Below are 25,637 nucleotides of genomic sequence, written 5' to 3' on the forward strand. Positions count from 1 at the left end.
CGTGACATTTTATCTGTATGTTATGCGGCTAGAGTTTTGACACTGAGTCAATGGGCTCCGACGAGGAATTCACACCCACAGCGACTTCGAGGAGTCAACGGGCAGGGAGAAGAGGAAGCCGTGGTGTGCGCGGAGCATCAGGCAGGGGACGGGCAGGCCTGTTTTGAAATTATCTTAGTTGTGTAGTTCTTAAAAAATGAAACAAATCAAGCAGGGATACTTACTTGTCAAGCAGAAATGTGGCTAACTCTGCATCGGTTTTTAATCCTTTCAGGACACGTAGCTCCCTCCACCTCGGAAAAGCCGCTCCGATATTTACCCTTGTTTTATTTCGGGCTCTATCTAATTCTTTCTTATTGGCTATTTTTATCATCGTCATCGGTCTTTTTCCCTTTACCCATCTTTATTTTATGAGCAGGTGCCACTCGAGGAATTGGCAGTTTGGATTGTTTGTCCGCCATAGGCAAAGCTGCAGCACACCGGTAATCTTGAATTTGAACACCTGTACGCGCTGGCGCTGTGCATGAGAGGGGTGTGATCAGCGCACACGAGCTTGATTGACACTGCTAAGACACTCCTCCTGGCTCTGACTGGTTGTTACCGGGAGCGGTGTATTTCTGCAAATGGCAATAGGACCACTGGGAGGAGCCAGAGGAGCTTGATTTTTTTTACAGATTATCCGTCTCATATTCTACTGTCAGGACATAATGACAGGTTTAACAAATATGTAAAAAAAAAAACATTTTATAAAAGTTACCTACTGCAGCTTTAAAAAAAAGTACCAGAATGATAAAATGGACACTAAATATATTTTTTATTTTAATTGATTTAATGTTGTAAAAATTTTATAATTACTATCATTTTGTTTTAAATCTTTTTAATATTCTATCTTAAACTTAGATCTGGCATGCAATTAGTTGGATGTGAACCAGTTAAAAGTAGTTTCTAACAATCGCATCCCTTAATGCATGTATATTTTTTAAAGGGACATGGTGATGGGAGAAAAAATATGAGAAATTAAATTTTAAAATTATAAAAATTTTAAAATTAATTTTAATGGTTTTGCGCTCTCTTAAGAAACATTGCGTTCACTCTCAAAATGTTTGTGCTCTTTGCAAATGAGCACAAAGTTTCTTGGGGGAACAGAAAACTTTTGTGAGATAATGCAAAAGCATTAAAATATATAATTTTTCTCTCATTGCATATTTTTTCCCCATCACCTCCATAGCAGTCTGATTGTTTAAAGGAAAGAGGATGGAAAGAAAGAGGATGTTTGTTTGTTTGTTTATGTGGTTTTCTTTCTCTTTAAATAAAAACACTTAAAGTGACCCACATTGATTCTTCTACCTGTTGTACTTTACATAGCTACAGGGTTCCTACACATTTTCCATTTCAAAATTCCATACTTTTCCAGACTCAAATTTCCAGACCTCCTTCCAAACGATTTTCTGCCATTGGTAAGCCTCGGTCTCCTTTTCTATGTTTTCTCTGCTTCATGTTTGTAGTAGGGGTCTTACAGTCTTTTAGTGATTTTTAAATCAGTGTTTGATTGTTGAAATAAAGTTTTGTATTTAGTATTCACGTCTAGGCCCTTCTCTTCTTAAAACTACGTTCCTGTGTGACTTCTGTTGCGGATTAATCTACAAGTACTAATATATTCCCTGTTTAAAAGGGTAGTGACTTTGTTTCCCTTTCTGACCATACCACTCGCTACATAGGCGTAATTATTTAATTTGTTTAACATTTTAATAATTCGACACATTTACTTCATAGATATCCTTCTCTGATTTATCCATTCTGTTCTGTTGTCAGTATTTGTTGGTATCAAAACATTTGTATAGAGTAGCCTACGAGTACGAGTAGCCTACACAAGCGCAGTATCAGTTTCCATAATATTTTCGAAATTCATAAGTTTATAAACATCTGCAAAGTAAAAAGAGGTGTAAAAAGTGATGTGTAGGGGGGTCTGGGGGCATCCTCCCCCAGGAGAAGATTTTTGTGATTTTAACATGTAAATGAAGCATTCTGGTGCACTCTGACAAGAACATAAATGGGAAAACCAACATTTGCTTCAAGTAAAAAAAATAAAAAATAAATAAAAATATTAATAAATTATTGACAGTAGGGCTGAGAATTGACACAAATTTCACAATTGAATGCGATTTTGATTCAGAAGCTTGCGATTTGATTTTGATTTGATTACCTTCGATTCAATATTGATTCATTTGGGGCATATCAGGTCAAGTACATGGCAAATTTCCTCAAAGAAAAAAAAATTCTCTCAACTAATGCTGTAAATTATACAAGGAACCACAGCTGGTACATCATTATAATATTAGGTTAAAACTGATTTGCAAGCTACTTTCATATAGGCTAAATTACACATAAGGAAGTTTATTTATAAGTTAAATTTTTAATGACAATTATTTTTCTACTCTTTTTTTTTTTATTTAGGCCTAAACATTTAAATGGTGGCTGTCATGAAACAGATTTATACATTTAATATCGAAGCACATGTTAAGTACAAATACAATGAATATGCAATAGCCTATAGTGCATATATTTAGCAAAATACTCCTCTTGAAGTTCATTTTTGTAGCTGAATAATGAGTTTTTGGCCATTGAACGGCTTTTCTGAGGTAGGCTAAATGTGATATTTTTACTGCTGTTTTATTGATGCCTTTCTGCAGTTGAAACAATGATTGATCGATTGCATGTGATACAGAATTCAGTAAGTTGTACTTTATCTTTCAACATACCTTTGGATGTTCAATCATGTTTATTTTGTGCTGTAACTAGTAAAGCAGAAGAGATGGTCGGTTCACGAGCGCTACAGCGATCTGTCACGCCACAGAGCACCAAGAAAGATCACGACTCACTCCAGTCTATGGGAAAGTAGCCCATTTTCGATTCTTGTGAGAATCCTGAGACACGCACTCGCCCTGAAAAAAATCTCTTCGGATCTACACGATTCACATAAATTATGTATTTTGATTCAAAAGAGCTAATTTCGCTTATGCAAGTGTCTAGTTTGCAGGTATAATAAATTAAAAAACTGAATAGAGACAATAGTCTGGAAACACAAATATTTTTCCATACTCTGATTTCTTTTTTCCATACTTTTCCAGACCTGGAAATTACTCAAATCAAATTCCAGACTTTTCCATACTTTTCCAAACCGCGTAGGAACCCTGTAGCTAGTATGAAATATAACCACATTTGGAGCAATGTTACTCCAGATATGGTAATCTGAAAAGGTGTGCATCTGGATCAGGGTGATCCAATCCAATACAAACCAGCACCAAAAAAAGATGGATTACCTGATCCTGGATAGCAAAACATGGGATTTCCACATCTAGATTATTCTGATCCAGATTAAACTTTTTGAACAACTGGGCGCTGGTTACATAATTGGACACTGAATTTTTCAACAGTGTAAAGTGAGTTAATGCTGCCATCTTGTGGCTCTTTTTTTTTTTACATTATAAACTCTTTAAATGTACAATTACACTATTACTATTACTACTATATTAGGTATTACCCTACACATATTATTTTGAATGTAAGCCACATAAAGATTATTCCAACCAAGTAATATTTATTAGAACTGATCTACAATAAAATTCTAAACTCACCTAATGTGGTGCCATCCTCTCCCATAATGCACTTCATAGAAGTGATAATCTGCTGGGTGACTGGTGGGGACATTGAGGTAGCATAAACTGCACTGTGAGAGTGTAAACGGAGGTAATCGATCAGCTCCTATAAACAAACAAATACAAAAGAGTGAGAATTATTCATTACACCCTTTATAAACTTTGGAATTTGAAATGACAGCTAAATTGGCAACAAACCTTCTTTCCTCCGATGTACCCTCCAGCAGCACCAAAGCTCTTGGTGAAAGTGCCCATCATGATGTCAACGTCAGATGGATCCAGGCCAAAGTAGTCGACCACACCTCTGCCTCTTGGTCCTAGTGCCCCAATACTGTGGGCCTCATCCAGGTAAAGGTAAGCTTTGTACTTTTTCTTTAGGGCAATGACCTCAGGAAGTCGCACAATTGAGCCCTCCATGCTAAAAAGAAGAATGCAGATCCAATATTAATGTATACCCATTGATAGTTATTGCAATATGTGAAAAAGTCTTTATGATTTTGTGGTTTTAAACTATTTGATAGCCAGGAAGTATACACCATATTTTGAAGTATACTCTTATTTACATTTCAGCTTTATTTTTATATTGTCCCAGTAAATATATCATTATTATTATTCCTTGCCTCTAGGAGTTCTTTGATTGTAATGGCCTTCCTCTAAACCAGAAAAAGGTATGCAAACCAGCCTCCCTTTGCACAAACCACATCAGTTTACTGCTAAAGTCTGAAAAGACGAGTATACAGAGTGAATGGATGCAAAAGACTTCTGCTGTACCTGTAAATTCCCTCAACAAGGATGAGGATCTTCTTCCAGGGCCGGTGTGTTCGAGGTTGGCCATGCACAATAGCATCCCGAAGCAACTTCTCCAGACTTTGCATATCTGAAATTAATGGTTAAAAATTAGTATTTATGACCATGCATCTCAACCTGCAGATGCTGTTCTTTTAGCGAGCAGTTTACAAAACAAAGTAAGGCATCATTTTATTGCTTTTTTCCTCAGACGTTCACTTATTGCAAAATGCCTATTCACAGGTACATTTATCACCTACAAATAATTTTTTCCACAACCAAAAGTGTTCAGTAATGAGGGAGTGCCCACTGTGAATTCACATTGGTCCACAATCCTGTATATTAAACATCAAATATTGTCTAATTTGGCTCTAATTTTTTGGATAGCGCTTTTACTTTCAGTGTTGACAAAAAATTAGCAAGAACTTACTGTTGTGTTTGAATACGCGGATGGTAGAGCCAGAGAGACGGGCACCCAGAACCAGAGAGGTATGATTGAGCTCATCACTTAAGACCAGACAGCCCTAAAACACACAAACACACACACACACACACATTCATTTGAATGAAAAGCAAGAATACACATTAAATAATACTAAAGCGGTTGGCTGAAGTCCACAATGCTGAGTTGAAGAGATAAAAAGAAACATTTCACATGACCATTTTTCACCCTTTTTTAACTCAAATGATAGTGAACTGGGATTCTTCAGAAGGATATGCAGAGATGCAGGTGCTACACACAACCGGTAGCAGCACAAGGTATGACATACTTAAAGGTACACTTTTTTGTAACTTTTTTGTTCAAAATTCACCACATTCAATACATTATCAATCCTTCATCCAAAACATTTTTTGTTACCCTGATTCACTATGGTAAGCCTATTATAAGTGTTTATATTTTAGACCAGACAGGATAGTTTTTGCGAGAAATTGGAAGAAAGTGGAGATGGTGTTTTTATTACTCAACAGGTTAGTAAGGTATTTTATTGAACAGATAAATTATTATATGTCGCTCTCGGCTAATGGAGCTAATGGAGTTCATTAAGCATTGTCTATTGTGAAGCATCATTTGATTATGGTTCTTGTAAAGCTGTGCTGGAATTTATTTTCAAGGAAGTACCGTATCTATTAATGGGTGCAGCTGCAGTAAAGTCCGCTTGAGATCCTTTTCAACTAAACTGGTTATATCTCTTAAGCCTAGTAGTGAATGTTTTATGAGGAGTAGGATAATCTCTCTCTCTCTCTTTTTTTTTAGTTAAGAGAAAGATCCATATTCATCCGCACAGTCACCCATAGCTGAAGCACAACCAAAACAATGTTCTACAACAAAATGCATGCCGTTTTGTTTAACAGTTTTTAACAGGGCCAAAACTTATACCTTTAATCTTATTAGTTCTTCTGGTGTTTAGGAATAATGGTATCTGTACTTCCTCATTACTTTACAATGACAAGACGAGTCAAGTTTCTGAACACAGAATAAGCATCACTGACATGTAAACGTGGACAGTCATGTGTTAATATATTCAGGTTTCTAACAAAAAAATAGCTAAATTTCAGAGTTTTACAACTAGTTTTTCAATAAATGGCCCTTTTGGAAGTTTTGCGTTCTGAAAATTACTGAATCTTTTTAAAGTTCTTCAAGCTCTTATGTATATTGCCTTATGTTCAGTCCAAAGGAAATTGCTTATTTGATTAGTGACCCAGAAATAGAGCTGAACCTTCTTATATATATATATATATATATATATATATATATATATATATATATATATATATATATATATATATATATATATATATATATATATATATATATATAACATCATAATGATACTCTTTAATATATTTTCTTCTTTAAAATTACATTTTGAATCCTAGATTTGAAAATTATTGTGTACTTTTAAAGCTCACTGAAGTAGTTCTTATCATGATTTAACAGGATTTCCAGATGGGGAAAAATGTTGTTTAATATTGTATTTGGCAGGACAAGTTGGAATGTTAATCAAATGTTTTGTGAATGAAACCAGGAATGTGTGTACACATTCTAAAGCATAAAGGCTTTCAATAACATGTTATGACAAATTACCAGTGTGAGCCAAAGAAATCTGTCATGGAACAGATATGGTCACTGGGAGTATCTCAATAAAAGAACAAAAACAGAATGGCCAAACCCCTTTGTTCCTTCCCACCCTACTTTGTTTGATGTGAAAAGGAAATTTTTAGCATTCCATTTGATTTAATGTTGGAGCTTATAGTAAAACCCTTACTTTTCCTGTGAGTGCAGGAATATTCATGGAGTTTGTAGCAAAGCCCATTCCAAACACCATGGATGACTCCACCCCTAAAAACCTGGCCACCAGCTTCTCCAGCTCATCATGCTTGTCAAGATTTCCTGCAAGAGATTAAAAAAAAATAGCTCAATAATGCAACAATTAAAACAGCTCTATTATTATTATAAAGATTCATTATGCAGACATCGTAATCCACTGGATTCAAAACTCCCAGTCCACACAGGCCATTTATGATAAATGTAAAAAAAATTTTTTTGTTATTTAAACATACATTTGTTCAGAAATTAGTACAGTTTAGACTAAGAATAGACATTTTGAGTAATTTTGTTATTAAAGGGATAGTTCATCCAAAAATTAAAATTGTATCAGCATTTACTCACCCTCAAGTTGTTCCAAAGAAGATATTTTGAAGAATATTGGTCACCAAACAGTTGATGGGCGCAAATGACTTTCATAGTATTTTTTTCCTTACTATGGAAGTCAGTGTGGCCCATAAATTGTTTGGTTACCCATCTTCTTCAAAATATCTTCTTTTGTGTTCAGCAGAAGAAAGAAATTCATACAGGTTTGGAACAACATGAGGGTGAGTAGATGACAGAATTTTCATTTTTGGGTGAACTATCCCTATATATTTGTTAAATGTAAATGTATTTGTTAAATGTTTTTTAAGTCAACTTAGCATCATGTTTTTAAAAGAAAAAAAAGTGATGAAAATCAGCTTCTTAGCATTCTGCCACCAAAGAAGTTGCAGGGACACAATGATAAAGGTCTGATAAGAAATGAAAGTCTTTCATAGTGCTGCACATTTCTTTTCCAGCATTTCACCATAAAAGCATATCCTTATCCCATGGGATGAATGACTCTAACAAGAACTGAATATATGATTAAGTATTCCAAGGGTCAGTGAGAGGGTAGAAAATTATCATGGCAACGTAAATTTAAGAACAAAGTCGTAATATTATAAGAGGACCAAGCATATGGTCCTTTAAAATTGATCAATCTATTAAAACCTACCCAAAAAGTGTCAGACCATTATTTGTCCCTTATTATACCAGAGAAGTAACGGCTATAAAGATTAAGAGAGATTTATTACCTAGCTCCTGCCTGGTGCTGCTCACCCCCACGCCATATTTCACAGTGCACTCAGAAGCAGCATCAGCACATGTGCCGGAATTTTCAGCAAAGCCCAGGTAGTTATACGAGCCCATATTAATAACATCCTTCAGAACCTTCCCTGTGTGTCTGCAGGAAAGAACATGGAATAACCTGAACATCTGAAAAATACTAATTAATTCTAATACTAATAAAAATGACAGACATCACCTTTAAAGGTGCAGTAAGCTATTTCTGAGAAACAATGTTGATATCTGAAATCAAACCAAACAAACACACCCCTCCCTTCATTGCTCCGCCCCCAAATGTGGATGTCACTTTATCATAGCTAAAGAGAACCAAAATAATGCTTCATGAAAAATAAAGCGAAGAAACAGAATGGTTTCGAAGCAACACACAGACGATGCAACTCACAGACACAGTGGAGCAGTAATACTGATGTAATGTGATCACAGGTGTATGTTTGTGATTTACAATGGCTTCGAACACAGCTCAACCATAATAATCAAGGACCGGAACTATCCTATTTATAAAATGAACATATAGAACACAAGAGTATATACAGATGTGGTCAGAATTATTGGCACCTTTGGTAAATATGATCAAAGATGACTGTAAAAATAAATCAGCATTATTTATCCTTTTGATCTTTAATTAATACAATTAGCAAAAATCTAACCTTTCATTGAAGGAAAAGAATTGAAAGTGGGGAAGAGAAAAAAAAAAAAAAAAAAAAAAAAAAAAAAAAAAATCGCATTATGAAATAAATGTTTTTGTCCAAAACACGTTGGCCACAATTATTGACACCTTTTTATTCAATACTTTTTGCAACCTCCTTTTGCCAAGATAACAGCTCTGAGTCTTCACCTATAATGCCTGATGAGTTTGGAGAACACCTGACAAGAGATCAGAGACCATTCCTTCATGCAGAATCTCTCCAGATCCATCAGATTCCCAGCTCCATGTTGGTGCTTCTTCTCTTCAATTCACTCCACTCATTTTCTTTAGGATTCAAGTCAGGGGACTGGGATGGCCAAAGAAGCTTAATTTTGTGCTCAGTGACACATTTTTGTGTTGGTATTGATGTTTGTTTTGGATCATTGTCCTGATGGAACAGGACACTGGTACATTATTGGATTTCTAGCAGAAGCAGTCAGGTTTTGATTTTTTTATCTGTTGGTATTTGATAGAATCCATAATACCATGTATCTGAACAAGATGTCCAAGACCTCCAGCAGAAACATAGGCCCACAACATTAAAGATCCAGCAGTATATTTAACTGTGGGCATGGGCTACTTTTATCCATGTGTGCACCAAACCCATCTGGTGGGTTTGCTGGCAAAAGCTCTTTTTTTAGTTTCATCTGACCATAGAAGCAGGTCCCGTTTGAAGTTCCAGCCATGTCCGACAACTGAATATGCTAGAGATTGTTTCTGGATGAGAGCAGAGGATATTTCTTGAAACCCTCCGGAACAACTTGTGGGGATGTAGGTGCCGTTTGATTATTATTATTTTTTTAGGATTTCTGAGACTTAAGACTCAACTAATCTCTGCAATTCTCCAGTTATGATCCTTGGAGAGTCTTTGGCCACTCAAACTTTCCTCCTCACCGCACATTAGGACAATTTAGACACACGTCCTCTTCCAGGCAGATATGTAACATCTTTAGTTGACTGGAACTTCTTAATTATTGCCCTGATGTTGGAAATGGGGCTTTCAATGCTATATAATGCTTTAGCTATTTTCTTACAGCCACTTTCTATTTTGTGAAGCTCAACAATCTTTTTCTGCACATCAGAACTATATTCTTAGGTTTTACTCATTATAAAAGATGATTAAGGGAATTTGGCCTTTGTGTGTCCTCATATTTATAATTCTGTGGAACAGGAAGTCATGGCTGGACAATTCCATGCTTCTAGTCACCCTGGTGCACTAAAAAACTTAAATATGAATGGGAATATACTTCAGATATATCTCAGATATGAGATATTTTACTCATAAAATTTCTAGGGGTGACAATAATTGTGGCCAACGTGCATTGGAGAAAAACATTTATTTCATAATGTGAGTTACCCCCCCCAAATTGTTTTACTTCAATGAAAGCTTCGAATTTTGTGAATTTTTGAGTGAAAGATCAAAAGGATAAATGATGCACATTTATTTTCACAGCTGTCTTTGCTCATATTTACCAAGGGTGCCAATAATTCTGTTTTTATACTCATTTGAATCTTTTTATATAATTTTCTACACATTCTGTGTTGCCTTTATTAATTATAAGTGAACGGTCTCCATCTTAAGGTTTTTTTTAACGTCAAGGCAAGATGTTGTGAAGCGGTCATTTCCAATGCCTTTGGTTTGGTAAAATAACACTTGTCGAATTTGTAGTGGTGAGATGAGGTCTGACTGAGCACTGAGAAAGACGGCAACTAAGATAATTCAATAAACTCTGCTTATATTTACCATCTCTTCATGCTGACTAGTTTGGAAATCAGAGAAAGTTGCTGGTTTAGAGTACAAAACCCTGTTGATTAGTTTTAGATTTCAGATAAATAGATGTCTTCTGATGGCATCTGGTAGACTGGATCACATCATGGGGTCGGCATAATTTAACACTCACTCAAAGGTCCAGTTGTAGTCAGGTGTGACCCGCTCCATCAGGTCCATCTTGGCTCCAGGGACACTGCATATGGGCCTGTTCCAGTTATCTCTAATCCTCATGTATAGATTCCTGGTGTAGAAGTTCTCAAAGTCCTGGTACAGTGGAACAAAATCCTGGGAACACAGCATCAAAAGAAAAAAATATATAACAAGAGCTGAAGGTGTAAACTTTTGAACATGGTGATTGAGGTAAATTGTTCTTATTTTGACCATAAGTTCTTATTTCTTTTGTTTAGTAGTGCTCTTTAGAAGCTTCAAAAGATAGTTACATGTTTCCCAAAAGACCAATTAAGGGCAGTTTACACTGTTCAAATGTTTACATCCCTTGGCCTGCATCGCCTTCTTGAGCATCAATGTTTACAACTTTTGTAATAGCTGTGTATGAGTCCCTCAATTGTCCTCAGTGTGAAAAGATTGATCTCAAAATCATCCAATCACTGCTGGAAATGGGTCAAACATGCAGGAGATGCTGGAAAACAAACATAGATGCAGGACCTGCAGGTTTTTTATGAAGAACAGTGTTCAGTTTAACTGTTCAGGACAAACATGAACAATTATGGACAGGGACTCATGAACAACTATGACAAAGCATAAAATCAGTCACTGAACATCCAGGTTACAAAAATCATGTGTACATTTTGAACAGGGACATGTGTGTAAATTCAGTTATTATTTTGTCTTGACTTTATTTAAACATCTGTTATGTGAAATGGCTTATTCTGCACTAAACTAAATAAATAAAAAATGCAATTTTTATTAAAAAGGCAAGCACCATAAACAAACAAACCAAATCTTAATCTTCAACTTTACCTTCTGCTGTTCTCTCTCTCTGGCCAGATGACACTTCTCGAACTTCCAGTCCCTCAGGAAATCTCGCAGATAGCCAAAAATGGTAAGGATGCCGTAGCCCATGTAAGTGAGGACGGCCACCAGTAGTGGCGTCTCCTCAAACGACTCCACAAATTGCTTGTTGTAAAGCGGTGAAGTGCATGAAGCATGATGGTTCTGTAGGGAAAAAAAAAAAAAACATATCTAAACATATAACAACTGATTGTTTTAAATTATAAGGGCCACTTTGTATTCAAAGCACACATCAACAGCATAAAAACATTAAAGTACAGCCAATCTGATAAAAATTAGATTACAGTAGACTTATTTTGATATTCTGTAGTCTAGATCACAGACAAATGATTTCAGTGTAGGTGGAGCACTGAAGGAGTATATAAATAATGGAGACCAAGGGCCGTATTCAGAAAACATTTTAAGGCTAAAAGTAGCTCCTAACTTGCCGATTTAGGAGAAACTCTTAAAAATAATGAGCGTGTCAGTCCTAATTTTAGGAGTCCTAAATTTTTGCTCTAAGAGTATTTCACAAAGCATTTTAGCGCTTAAAGGTGCCCTAGATTCAAAAATTGAATTTACCTCGGCATAGTTAAATAACAAGAGTTCAGTACATGGAAAAGACATACAGTGAGTCTCAAACTCCATTGTTTCCTCCTTCTTATATAAATCTCATTTGTTTAAAAGACCTCAGAAGAACAGACGAATCTCAACATAACACCGACTGTTACGTAACAGTCGGGGTGTACACCCCCAATATTTGCATATGCCAGCCCATGTTCCCAACATTATGAAAGGCATTAGACAAGGGCAGCCAGTAACGTCTGGATGTGCAGAGCTGAATCATCAGACTAGGTAAGCAAGCAAGGACAATAGCAAAAAATGGCAGATGGAGCAATAATAACTGACATGATCCATAATTACATGATATTTTTAGTGATATTTGTAAATTGTCTTTCTAAATGTTTCGTTAGCATGTTGCTAATGTACTGTTAAATGTGGTTAAAGTTACCATCGTTTATTACTGTATTCACAGAGACAAGAGAGCCGTCGCTATTTTCATTTGTATACACTTGCAGTCTGTATAATGCATAAACACAACTTCATTCTTTATAAATCTCTCCAACAGTGTAGCATTAGCCATTAGCCACGGAGCACAGCCTCAAACTCATTCAGAATCAATGTAAACATCAAAATAAACACTGTACTTACGCGATTAGACATGCTGCATGACGAACACTTTGTAAAGATCCATTTTGAGGGTTATATTAGCTGTGTGAACTTTTTTTTATGTTGTTTAAGGCAAGCGCGAGCTCTTGGGGCGTGGAGCACGAGAATTAAAGGGCCACACACCCTGAATCGGCTCATTTCTAATTATGCCCCAAAATAGGCAGTTAAAAAAATGAATTAAAAAAAATCTATGGGGTATTTTGAGCTGAAACACATTCAGGGGACACCTTAGACTTATATTACATCTTTTAAAGGTCCCGTTTTTCGTGGATTTTTTGAAGCTTTGATTGTGTTTATAGTGTGCAATATAACATGTGTTCATGTTTCGCGTGTAAAAAAACAGTATTTTTCACATAATTTACTTATCTGTATACCGCTGTTTCCACTGTCATAAAAACGGGCTGATGACTTCCTTGTTCTATGAAGTCCCTCCTTCAGAAATACGTAACGAGTTCTGATTGTGCCAGCGGTTCCGGTGTTGTGATTCGACAGCAGCTTAGCGAACCTTGCCCGGAAAGGTCACGCCTCTTACCATAACGTGGAGATGCACGCGCTCAGTGTTATTGTAAACGTCTTTAATTTTACCCTATCAATTTGAGCCGGAATCAGACCCGGTGATTGGACTGCGGGATGAAAATAACAGCGTTTCGACAACATGGCGACAAACACACTCTACAAACGCAACTCTTGTGTATTCCTGTGGGCGGAGGTTAGTCAAAAAACTGTTTAGTGACGTCATTAAAGAAGGAAGTAGAGGGATGTAGTCCAAACTGGCTGTTCGATGTAGGCAACTTTGTAACACTCCAGTTAATAGGCCAGGAAGTTACACTAACTAAAGGGAACGTTTACGCCTCTTAAACAGCAGGGAACAAAAAGGAAATACAACAGGAGACAGATGTCAACAATAAACCCAAGTGTATTTACAATTCAATCTGTGTATACCACCAAAAAAACCACGTTAAACATCCAAGATAAAAAATGTATGTGTGTGTATGTGCGTGTGTGTCTGAAAAGTCTTGAGTCCAGCGCGAAAAAGTTTGTATAGGAGCAGTCTCACCGGGGAAATAACCAATCCGAGAGCAGGATCCTACTGGTACAGTCCAACTGTTTAAAGTCCTCTTGGGCGAGTAATCCGTAAAAAAAAAACAATATACTCCACAAGAGATGGCGAAAAAACAGCACCGCAAAAAAACAGTCAGTAAACGAGGCAAGGTGAAAAAAGGTTTGTATACAGAAAAGACGCGCTTCCCAACGCCGGCGTGCCGGTTCCTTATCAAGAAAAAAAAAACATTGTAAACGTCCCGCTGTAATGACGTAACGTCACGTGACGACGGTGCGTGAGCGGAATCTCGCGGGAATATAAAGCAGGGTCAAACACAGACAACATATAAGGGAGAAAACAACATACAGGGGAAAGCTATTTACAGATAATATTCAATGTATTATTATTATTGGCAATTTCTGCTATAATTGACTTCCCCTTATGTGGCAACGCTACAACTTCTGTTAAATAAAATATCTCGCTTGGCATTGAACTTTGAGCTTTAAAATTTTACAGATTTTATTTATACTCTAACAACAACATTACACACTAACTAAAGTTTGAAACATGGGATCACGAAGAACGGGACCTTTAAAAAAAAGTTCTAGGGCACCTTTAAACTAGCTCCTAAGTCTGTGAAATGTTAGGAGTAGTCAAGAGGACTCCTAAGTCACTAAGACCAAATCCCAAACAGTCCTAATCCACCCAAAGACTCTGTACACCATGAGGCAATAGTGATAGAACCTTGGGTGCTGAACCATTTCTTCATAAATGCAATACATTTTGATTTATAGATTTGAATCTACGATGAGATGCCAAAAATAAATCTTTAACAAATAAATAAATATTGTCTGATTTACCGGTGGCAATGATTTTTATGAGTTCACACTTACAAATGATTGAATACAGTAAATGAATTCTGCATTCTCTTGAGATGCAGACATCCAAGAGGTGGACAATTAACTGTACTAGTTTAATTAGTGACACTTAGCCTACATTTTAAAACCTTTATGGCAACAATATGGCACCATTTTTATGTGTGCATACTCCATAACAACGAGGTCAACCCCGCCCTTACACTTAGCTTAAGACTTCAGTCTATTCCTTAGTAAAAGTTTGTCTCAGCAGCTTTGTGAATAGGTTTTAAGAGAAAACTCTTAGCCAAGAACTTTTACTGCTATTTAGGAGAACTCTTACGCTGCATTCACACGGGGCGTCAGCGTCAACGCTTGACGGAGGGCGTGTCTGAAGCTTGTGCTGACGCGACCGTTATAGTGATTACAGCCAATCACATTACTTTCCGGTGTTGCACGAACGCAGTTGGCTGCGACTGCTCTAGGGTATTTGCATAGGGCGATCTGATTGGATGACGCCTGCGTTGGCGCTTGAAAAGTTGAGAAATCTTCAACTTCTGCCGCTTGCAACGCGAGTGAAGCGACGCGACGGAACCCACAATTCAGTTCGGCAACGCATGACGTCACCCATTCAAAGTAAACGAGAAGCGTTAACGCCGGCGCCCCGTGTGAATGCAGCCTTAGTGGTAAGATAAAAAGTTTTGTGAATACGGCCCCCGAATAATAGTGAAATTTAGGGATGGGCTCTTTTAACTTGGGAGAGTAAGCAACAAAAGCCTGAACACTTTAAAAAAATTGCATAACTGAATAACAGTTGAATCACCCACTCACATTCTCTATGGATAATGTGAAACTGCAGTTGGGACTGAAACTGTTCACAGCATGTGATCAAGTCACAGTCACGCTACTCTAAAACCTGCCCTTCTGGTAAGGAATGACTTGATCCCTCTATTTCAGATCCTGAATCAGCCTTCTTACGTAAAGCAGAAGCAAGTCAGGGTTAACACAGTTTGTGGCAGTGCTGAGCATGAAAGCCTTTGTGGGGAAAACCTACATTGCTAAATACGGGGATGTCTTATATTTGCCCATTTTCTAGTCAGTCAGTTATCAGTTATCAAAACGGAAACCAGGCAGCCAAAACCTTCTTTTAATATGGACTAGAAATGTTACCTCAAACTACTGAAACTATTTATAGTAGGGCTGGACTATATATGTTCCCTTTATTTATGCATTTTTTTTTTTCTGAAATGGCTTAAAAGACTTATTTCCCCCCCATACATGGGATATGTAGTGACTGCAAACAAAATCAGATTTTCTTGATTATAAGTAACATGGAATATGATCTTTTCAATTCTGATTTGGACCAATTCCATATCTTTGTTATTGTTCGGCATCAGTTAAAGTGTGACCAGTTCAAACTTAAATCTGATATTGGCCAAAAAAGTGAAAACCAGAAAAAAAAAAAAAAAAAAAAAAAAAAAAAAACGTATATAAGCAAAAAATACATACTGAGTTGCATAAACTGCAAAGACTAGTCTTACACGTTAGTCATAAAATTTTTTCTTTAAAAGGTGCAGCAAGCGATTTATGAAAAATTCTGTCGAAAGTGGGATCGCACTGAGCACCACAACAAACTTGTAGCCAATCAGCAGTCAGGGGCGAACACACTCATGATGGGGGAGGAGAGAGAGTGAGCAAGAGAGGGAGATTTGAAGAAAGACTGTAGAAAGAGAGATGGCTGAGAGACATTACAAAAAATAAAAGTCAGAAGAATATCACTGGAAAAAGAAGGGTTATGATCAGGCAAGAGCTTTAAGACCCACGTTAATATTAGAAAAGCTTTCCAGCGCTGGAGAGACCTAAGCGGGAAAGCCTTCAAATGTACGCCGAAGACGCATTGTTCCTGCTCCATACGCGAGTAACAATTGGTTTTGAGTGTGTGCTGCTGCTGACTAACAACCAACTCTTGCTTATATACTCTTATGCACTGTATGTTATTTTTTGTTCTTTCTTATCATTTGTTCGCCATCTTAACTTTTTTTCACAAAGCATTATTTTGCTTCGCTTCAGCTATGATAAAGAGATATCCACTCTTGCATTGCGTGTTCGTTCATTTTGGGGGCGGAGCAGGGGGGGAGGTGTTTGTTTTTGGTTGATTTCAAATATCAACAGTGTTCTTCAACAATGATTCTCAGAAATTGCTTACTGCACCTTTAACACATTTTTCATAACTGTTTTAATTCAGTTACATAAATGTAGATTGGTCTAATTTGATATTAAAAAGTAAGTTTGACTGCCCCTTGACAACTGCTTGTTGGTCATAATAATACTTCAGATACAGTCTTAACATAATGGCAATGTTTATGCAACCAGCCCCTGATTCACAGACAAGAATCTAACATTAACATCATTTTTGGAAATTAAATGTTAATTCAATTTATTTATTTGTTTAATTTTCAATTTATTATATTAATCAATTAATATATACTAATCAATATACTGACCAGACCTACTTATGGTCTGTGTATGTGCATTTGCGTTTAGCTTACTGGAAGCTGTAGTAAAAAAAACAAAAAACAAACAAACAAACAAAAACACAATGGTGTACAGCACACCTGACCCAAAGGTCCATTTGTATGATTAGGACCCAGCACGAGAAAAACTAGCTTGACAACATGCTCGTGTTCTTGGAAAAATTGTTGCTCCCATGTGTTCAGGGCAAACATCCTCAGATTGCAAAGAACAAAACGCTGCTATCCAGTTACATGACAGAACACCACACTGTTATTTTCCAAGCTTGTGTCAATACAAACAGAGACAAGCAAAGCAAGTTAGTGAACACTAACCCCAAACAATTCATTCAATCCATCTCATAACCATTCATCTCAATTTAATGGGCTATGTTGATGCTTTTCAGCATTATAAGTGGGAGCTATAAAATAACTTCATAGTAAGTCATTAACAAACATTATATAATGTTTACCATACAGTACTTCATGTTCATTTAAATGTGAAAATACTTGAAGATATATTAAAGCAAATTTCCAGAACACATCCAACAACTTTAATGCACACTGACTAAAGATTTGTTTTATAACATGGGTAGTTCTGGGTGCTAATTGGTTATTATATAGTTCTGATTGTGTTAAAATTCACAACACAGTAGCAGCTATGACATGAAACACCAGTTTACCATATGTGCACAAGACCCATAGAGAACAACCATTAACCTCAGTTAACAGGTCAGGGTAGGGACAGTTTATTCTAGCAGAAGAATGGCACTTTAAAAATTTGCATGACAAAAATATTAATATTTTAATATTCTATTCTAATATTTTTATCATTTAGTAACATATAGCTGTTAAGAAAAAGCAATAAGACACTTTAGGTTATATATAGTACATTTTCTATACAGTAAATTTAGTAGGGATGCACTGATTATCATCCGATACGATTATTGGCTGATATCGATTATTTGGCTGATATCGATAATTGGCCAATACAAAGCAATTATTTTTACTATCGGCCATCGGCCAAATGTTTAAAAACTGATGATCAGGGAACAATTAAAAAATAGCGAAGTTAAAACAGGCTCTGTTTGACCCTATTAAATCACCCTTAGTTTAAGCCAGGGTCGCCTGTTCTGAGGATTTTCACTACACCATTTTGTAGCGCGTGCCGCCTCCCATCCAATAATCACAAAGAGCTTTATACTTTGTTACTTCTGATAAGAAACAAAGTCTCAGCTCTCAAATTCTGTCCATTTTATCAAGAAAGTCAAACAATAAATGGCATTTATGACAATCTTAAATGTGAAGTGACAGAGAGCGGTAGCGCCTTGGTTCAAGTGGTAGCGTGGAGTGCTAGTCATCTATTCCATATTAATACAAGTTGTTATTGCTCAACTATACATGAATGCACATCAGAAGGTTTGCTGAAAGATACAGTACAACTTACTGAAATGTATCATGTCATGTCATGTAATCGCTCAATCTGTGTTTCAACAGCGGAAAGACGTCAATAAAACAGCTTGTGAACAATATGTCACTTAGCGTTGCATTTACATCAGGAAAGTTATCCAGGGTTCACAGTTCGTTAGTTAGCTTAGCTATAAAAAACACTAGAGAGGAACTTTTTTTACTGTTAATTATATTTGTATGTTTGAATAAATTTGTCATGAAGACAAGTGTTTATGAAAACTACTTTATGTGCAACTGAGTTGAGTACAAACATTTAATTTTTTATTTGAGTGTAAAGTAATAATTTGGGCTCTGTTGTTAGTTTTAACGTCTAATATTATAGTAATGTACCGAATGAGAGGGTTCCCTGAAGAGTTTACAGCATTAACTGGGAGAGATTTTTTTTCCCTTAAGAAAATCAAACTATCAATATCGGCAGATACAATTCTGGATAACTGGCTATCAGTATCGGTGGAAAAATGTAGTATCGTGCGTAGTATCGTGCGTAGTCACAACTTTTCAAGCATTACGTTCTTTAAATGAGGTGACCTGGGCTTGTTATCACAAATTAAGGGTAGGCCTATATTTAAATAACTATAATGCTTGAGTCAAAAGTGATCGCAAACAAACACATAGCCATCTTAAATTGGGATGTTTTTGTGAATCATGATTACTGAGTGGAAATTGTAATGTCATATGATATATCATAATATCATATTCATATTTTTATTATCATATTTTAATAGCTGTTGTTGAGACAAAAAAAAAAAAAAAACAATATACAAATAAAAACCCCACTATGTGTGTGTGTGTGTGTGTGTGTGTGTGTGTATATAGATACATATATCATCTGTATTTTACACGTATTAAAAGCTCTTATTTGATTCATTAATTGCTTTCAGCAAATTATAAGCAGATAATGTCCGATCTGGCATTTATTAAAAATTCCTTGGCTCCTTAACACAGTTAATAATTTCAGTTAAAATGTGACTTAATGGTTATTGAAATATAATACATAAAATATGAATAATAAAAAAATCGAATAATATGATAGTATTTGAATTTTAGTTTAGAAGATTCTATTAAATTTAATTTCGGCTGATTAACTGTTTGAACAGAAGAAAAGTCTTGAAACCGTGATAGAGTTTAGTGAGAACACACACACCCAAACACCCCCTCCCTACACACAAAAATAAACCGTTCCGTTCCTTAATCAGTATCCGTAACTCAATATAATTCCTATATTAAATATAATTTATCTATGTGATTTATTGTGATTTAACTCATTGTAAACAGAATATGAGGCTACTGTGTGTACACTGGAGCGTGTTTCCGGGTGTATGTAGCGCAGGAGGCGGCCTCACCTTCTCCGCCGGGCGGCGGTATCTCTTCTGCTGCTGCTGAAATAAGCAATGGTTTTTCACGAACCCATTTCCGACAGCTTTCTTGTCTTGTTTCGTCCGGTGGAAGGTATCTCCATTTAGAAGTTTAGCGGAGTTTAGCGTCATGACAGGCCGGCGATGTGTGCTGTGTCTCCTGCTTCACTTGTGTAATCTCACTGGAGTTCCCGTATCCACCAAACCGTCGAATGACAAAGATACGCCCACTCCTAGATTACAGGAAAGACATCGCCCTCCACACAAACTCACAGCCAACGGAGAGATGGGGAACGTTTTGTGGGCGTGGATTGGTAATGAATATTTATTAACCGACTAACGTCATAGGGGCGTGAATCAACCAACCTTCTGTGTTTACGTCACACATTACGCGTTTTTTATTGGATACTAGATAAGCTCCAGAGAGTACGTTAATGGAAACTCTGACACACAGTAGGCTATACGTTAAATATCTAACTGCAAGCATTATTGACAGCTGTTTTGTGAAAAAGACCACGAAACTTTTTCATGTATATTCTTAAAAAAGAAAAATGAATTAAAAAAGAGTGATTTTCAGAATTTCTCTTTTTCAGAGTTTCACTTTTCACAAATAAGGTACAAACAAACAAACAAAATAAATAAATACATAAATAAATTTTCAACAAGGACTTAACCTTTAACCTTAACACAATTTGAGACATTCTGATTAAAACCTTGATTTGCGTGACTTCGCTAGATTCTAGCAATAAACCTTAACAAAACAGATCATAATATAGCCTAATAATTATGAAATATAAAATAAAATATTAATCAAATATAAAATCAATCAATCTCAATAATCTGGCTAATATAATAACCATGTCAGAATGGGTAACAGCTAGCAGATTCAAGAGTGCACTCAGTAATTTACACCATTATGCTCATTTATTTAATATCATCTACAATTAGATGATATTTTACATATTTTACATTTTAATTTAAATGGAGTGGGTTTCCTCAGGGGGGCTGCCATGTTAAGATCATATGACCAGCAGAATATTACTCTATCTTGGTAATAAAAAACCCATTATTACTTTCGCTCAGAGAATGTAATCATGGCTGACTGTAAATTTCTACAATGCAATTTCTACAATGGCATCCAGAAAACTATTGCATGATTTTGCATAGTTAGGTATTAATATAAATCCAAGATAGCCAGCACAACATAAACAAAAATTTATGTAAAATATAGCATGCTGTAACTCTGTAGAGGGTAGCTCATGGTTAGCATGGCCCTCTACTGGTGGAGGCCATAACTACACTTTCTGTGGACCTTTTATTTTTATTTATTTATTTTTATTATTATTTTTGTTATTATTATTATTTTGCAAGCAATGACAGAGCTCGTAGTTGCAAGTGCAGGGCTTGAGACTTTGCACATTCTCATGGTGCCATCAACCAATCATCACTGCTATGACACAATTTCCTGTGTCTCTAGACTGATTAGTCATAATCACTTTTACGCTCAGGTCAGGACATGGCTTATTAGGCAATGACTGGGACTAAAAAACGGCCCTGGACTTTGACTAGGCCCGGCCCAAAGCAATTGGTGTGCGGAAACTCGACAACAACAACAATAACGCCTGGCATGAGTGTCACAAGACTTTAATTGTGGCTCATGATACTATACCATCCAAATTATAGCAATAGCACTGATGTTGACTAGATGTTGTGTTAAAAGCATATTAGATTAACTTGAATACTCATATATTCTAACGTCTTTGCTGCTTACTTGGCGGCCACGGCCAGTGCAGCTGGCATCCAACTTAAAGGTGCATTGCTGCCACCTACAGTACTGGAGTATGAAAGAGATTAGTGGGGGAAAAAAACAGATGATGACTGCGTGCGTGGCGGGTGGTGGGCCGGCCCGCCGGCCATCCTGGAGTAGTACCGGCCGTTCTGTGATTCTCCAGATCACACGGATGGCCAGTCCGCCCCTGTGGCTTATAAACACCTGTGTGCAGAATTGAGCGCCAAATTTCTTATCTTATGCCAACAGAGCTTTGGCATCAAATGTTGGTTTAGTTATTGACAAACAAATGGAAGATAAACAAATCTCTATGTGTCGCCAATACCGTTTGTTTTATATCACAGCTTGGCCAGAGCCGTTGAGTTCGGTAAAGCTTTAGTTTCCTTCTAATCTTTAACCATTTTTCCTCCTAATATCCTATTTATCGCTTTAAAATATAGCATTCTGTGCAGAATTCAAATGGGTTCGATACGTTTTGTGGTCTGCACCGACTCACACATACAGTATAAGCCCATTCATTTTGTAGCCATGGGCCCATTATAAAACTATATCTTCTAAACCATTTGATGAATCCAAATTCTACACAGATATAGGGTAAACTTACCTATTAAGCTCAAGTACCAATTAAGCACACTACCATCTTTGAGCTTTGATTATAAAAAGAAAAAATAATGTATTTGTGGCGAGGGGGGCGTGGTTCAGCAAAGTCTGCAGCGGGAGAGAGAGTCGGGAGACGCACAGTGAGTGAGTGGGTTAAACGCAAATAACGAACACCTGTCTCTTGTTTCAGTAATTGGCGTGGAGAGAGTATAAAACGCCAGGAGAAACAGGAGAGGGCGAGAGAGAGAAGGACTGCTGACTGGTGGATACTACTGAGCCCTGAAGTCGCTGCTGGAATGAAAGTTATTTTGTGACTGTGTTTATGTTTTGTGCCTGTCTGCACAACGTTCTGTTTTGAGAGTGAATTTATTCCAATAAAAAGCCACCGTCAGCAGTCAAGCCGACCCTGTCCTCTTCCTTCCCTTACAAGAACCTCGTTACAGTATTATCCTACTTGATGTCTTAACCAATTGATGTGTTTATTACTACATACCTCCTGTAATTTTAAGAAAATCAGACCATTGCACACTGAGATATAGGTATCCATGTGTTCACACTGTCTGGCGGCCATTTTGAAAGCTGTCTGAAAACTTTCACCAAAAGAGGAGCCCCTTCAATGTGCATTTTTAAGGTTGTTAAGCCTTTTTTGGGGGTAGTTATAACCAGGGGTTAAATTGGGCCGGGGCCATCCAGGCACTTAGGCTTATCAGGGCTCTACATTAACGCTTAATTTTTTGAAGGGGCAAGAGAAAAAGAGTTTTATTTGTCCTGATTAAAACCTCAATAACAAAAATAGCTAGGGAATCACCAAAACGCAAGCATGATTTTATTACATTTAGTGTAAGTGCCGATTGATAATGGATAATAATAATATATAATGTATAATGTGATGACAGTAACAAGGTTGCCCTTTTGAGGCTCGCGCAGCCTCTCGAGGAGAAATTGAAACAAATGAGTGCAGCACAAAGAAAAATGCTGCTGTAAAAATTCAAAATGTGGAGGTTTTATATATTTCTAACATATGATACAGTTACGTAACATCACATGACCAAGATTGTTGTTTTCCGCGTTATTGGAATCACGATTGAAAATGTGACTACTTTCATACATTCAATAACAGGTTAACAAGTTAATAAAGTCACTTACATTTTAGATGCATTACTGACTGTTTTTGTTATATTTCAGCAGTGAAAATAGTTCCAAACAAAGATCACAGCAGAACCATAGCGCATCTTCCACAGTGACACTCAGCTGTATTTTATTAATGAATGATTCAGCGTTTTGAAAGATTCAATAAAAGCACATTCCAAAACACCTGCCTCATTCTTGAATGAATCAGCCGTTTGAACAAATCATTTGAATGAATGACAAGGACAGTCACTTGCCGCCACCTACTGGTTGTTCAGTTTCATGTTTAAATTTTCCCAACATTTCTTTTTTCTATATTCAAAAATATTCAAAGAATATCATAACATTATTTAATGCAGTTGTAATTTTTCAGTGTAATTTATTTAATTTGATTCGTAACAGTCCTGCTTTATTTTTCTTATTGAATTTATTGATCAAATGTAAAAAAAAAAAAAAAAAAAAATTGAAATATAAAGCATGTAATAAGAATAGGGAAAAAAATGCCCTTGGGGTAAATATCTCAAATATGCAGATATAAATATGCAAAAGCTGATGGAACACTGTTGAGAATATAGCTTCATAATAAATTATATTTACACCAAAAAAGACACATTTTGATCTTCATTTTAGTGTTCATAGCAGAGGGCTCTGTCGACTTATTTTTACAGTTTGTTGATTGGTAAGATTTTGTAGGCTTTGCATACACATCTGCACTCCTCGAAAGCCTGAAACCACAGAGCCTGGTCGTTCACACCTCTGAGCTGCAAAAACTCTGTAAAAATGAATATGTAAAGCTCTGGAAAAGTTGGAGTGTAGAGGGGGAGAAGAGGGGAGAGAACAACCAATGAAGCACAGACATAGAACACACTTATTATACAGAATAATGAATATTAATATATGAGCACGGAGAAAATGACAACAAACTCCCAAGTACAAGGGAGAAATGCGAAATAATATTTAATAGGGCTAATAATAGGCTACTTTGATTACGTTTAGGAGCACTGCACTCAAAATCAGTCTTTTGTCTATTAGAATAATTGTGTCGTCGCGTTCAGATAGGCTACACCACTGTATCAGTGTCCGGTTTGCACATATAATTCATTTGAAGAAGACCTGATGAAATATGTGTGCATAACTACACCGTGTTGGTTAATGTTTGGTGCAGGAGAATGTGTGAAATAAAAACTTTAAACATGGATACTTTATTCTGTATGAGCTATGTGCCACATGGCTAGTGTTATTAAACTCATCGCAGAGCTCTGCGCTGAAACCGATCATATGCGTGCTCCGCATGTATAGCATAACAGTCGTATTTTTCATGTGTTCGTATTCAAACTCCAGTTCTGACCACATCGTGAGCAAAATACAAACAACACTCGTGCTGCTGTGCTGAGGGAAACATGCACACGGCTCGCGTGTTTGAATGCAGCTAGAGCAGGCAGAGGAGAATGAGCCGCACTTTTGTGACATTTGAATTCTCTGCTGTAATGCGATCTCACGCGATCATATTTTCCATTTGTGCTGGTAGATTACAGCAAAACAATCCACATGCACCCAAACCTCTGCTCTGGTCGTGTCTCAGGAAAACACATTGTGTTATAGCACTGAGAAAACGAGCATCAACGATATGTCTCTGAATGACAAGAGACCGAGGCGAGAAAAGTAATACTTCCTCATGCATAATACCGCAATTATAATCTTATGCATACTACAGTGCAGTGATTGGATTAAATGAGCTTTATGTCATGAATATATGTCGAGAATCGCTCGAAGCGGTCTATGTCAGCATGTTCGACCATGCCCATACTTGGGCCGAAAGTACACGATTACGTCAGATTTTGTGAAGTTGCTCCAACTCAGCTTTTCAAACCGGAAGACAGAAATTGCTCTGAAAAATGCAAAAATAACTATTTTTCACTTATGAATAACATTAATGAGTACCTTTAGTGTTTTCAATGATGTGCAGCCTATACATATCTGTTTACATCTCAAAAAAAGTGTTTTGGGGTTTCATGACCCTTTAAGCTCATCCACATTGAACGTCTATGTAAATACTTCATAAACAGACTTTAAATATTAACTGATGGTTGCCAATTTAAGTTAATCTTTATAAAATGATTAACAAGTTATTAATTATTTTCACACCCTTAAGGGGTTAGTTCACCCAAAAATTTGATTTACTCACCATCAAGCTATCCTAGGTGTATATGACATTCTTCTTTCAGACGAACACAATCGGAGTTATATTAAATAATGGCTCTTCCCAGCTTTATAATGACAGTAAATAGAGGATGAGATTTTGAAGCCCAAAAAA

At 36.5% G+C, this 25,637-nt stretch overlaps 1 protein-coding gene across 1 annotated transcript in view; it reads right to left on the reverse strand.

Moving 5' to 3' along the window:
* The window catches only part of sptlc2b (serine palmitoyltransferase, long chain base subunit 2b), a 30,771-nt gene extending 10,732 nt beyond the window's left edge, over nucleotides 1–20,039 (reverse strand). Inside the window, 9 exon segments of the mRNA XM_048206318.1 lie at nucleotides 3,636–3,762; nucleotides 3,855–4,074; nucleotides 4,428–4,533; nucleotides 4,873–4,966; nucleotides 6,710–6,834; nucleotides 7,827–7,975; nucleotides 10,465–10,619; nucleotides 11,316–11,510; nucleotides 19,795–20,039. Of these exon segments, the coding sequence (XP_048062275.1) occupies nucleotides 3,636–3,762; nucleotides 3,855–4,074; nucleotides 4,428–4,533; nucleotides 4,873–4,966; nucleotides 6,710–6,834; nucleotides 7,827–7,975; nucleotides 10,465–10,619; nucleotides 11,316–11,510; nucleotides 19,795–19,938 (1,315 nt within the window). The 5' untranslated portion in view covers nucleotides 19,939–20,039.
* Between the last annotated feature and the right edge of the window lie 5,598 nt (nucleotides 20,040–25,637).

Source organism: Megalobrama amblycephala, linkage group LG11, assembly GCF_018812025.1.
Source record: "Megalobrama amblycephala isolate DHTTF-2021 linkage group LG11, ASM1881202v1, whole genome shotgun sequence".
NCBI lineage: Eukaryota > Metazoa > Chordata > Actinopteri > Cypriniformes > Xenocyprididae > Megalobrama > Megalobrama amblycephala.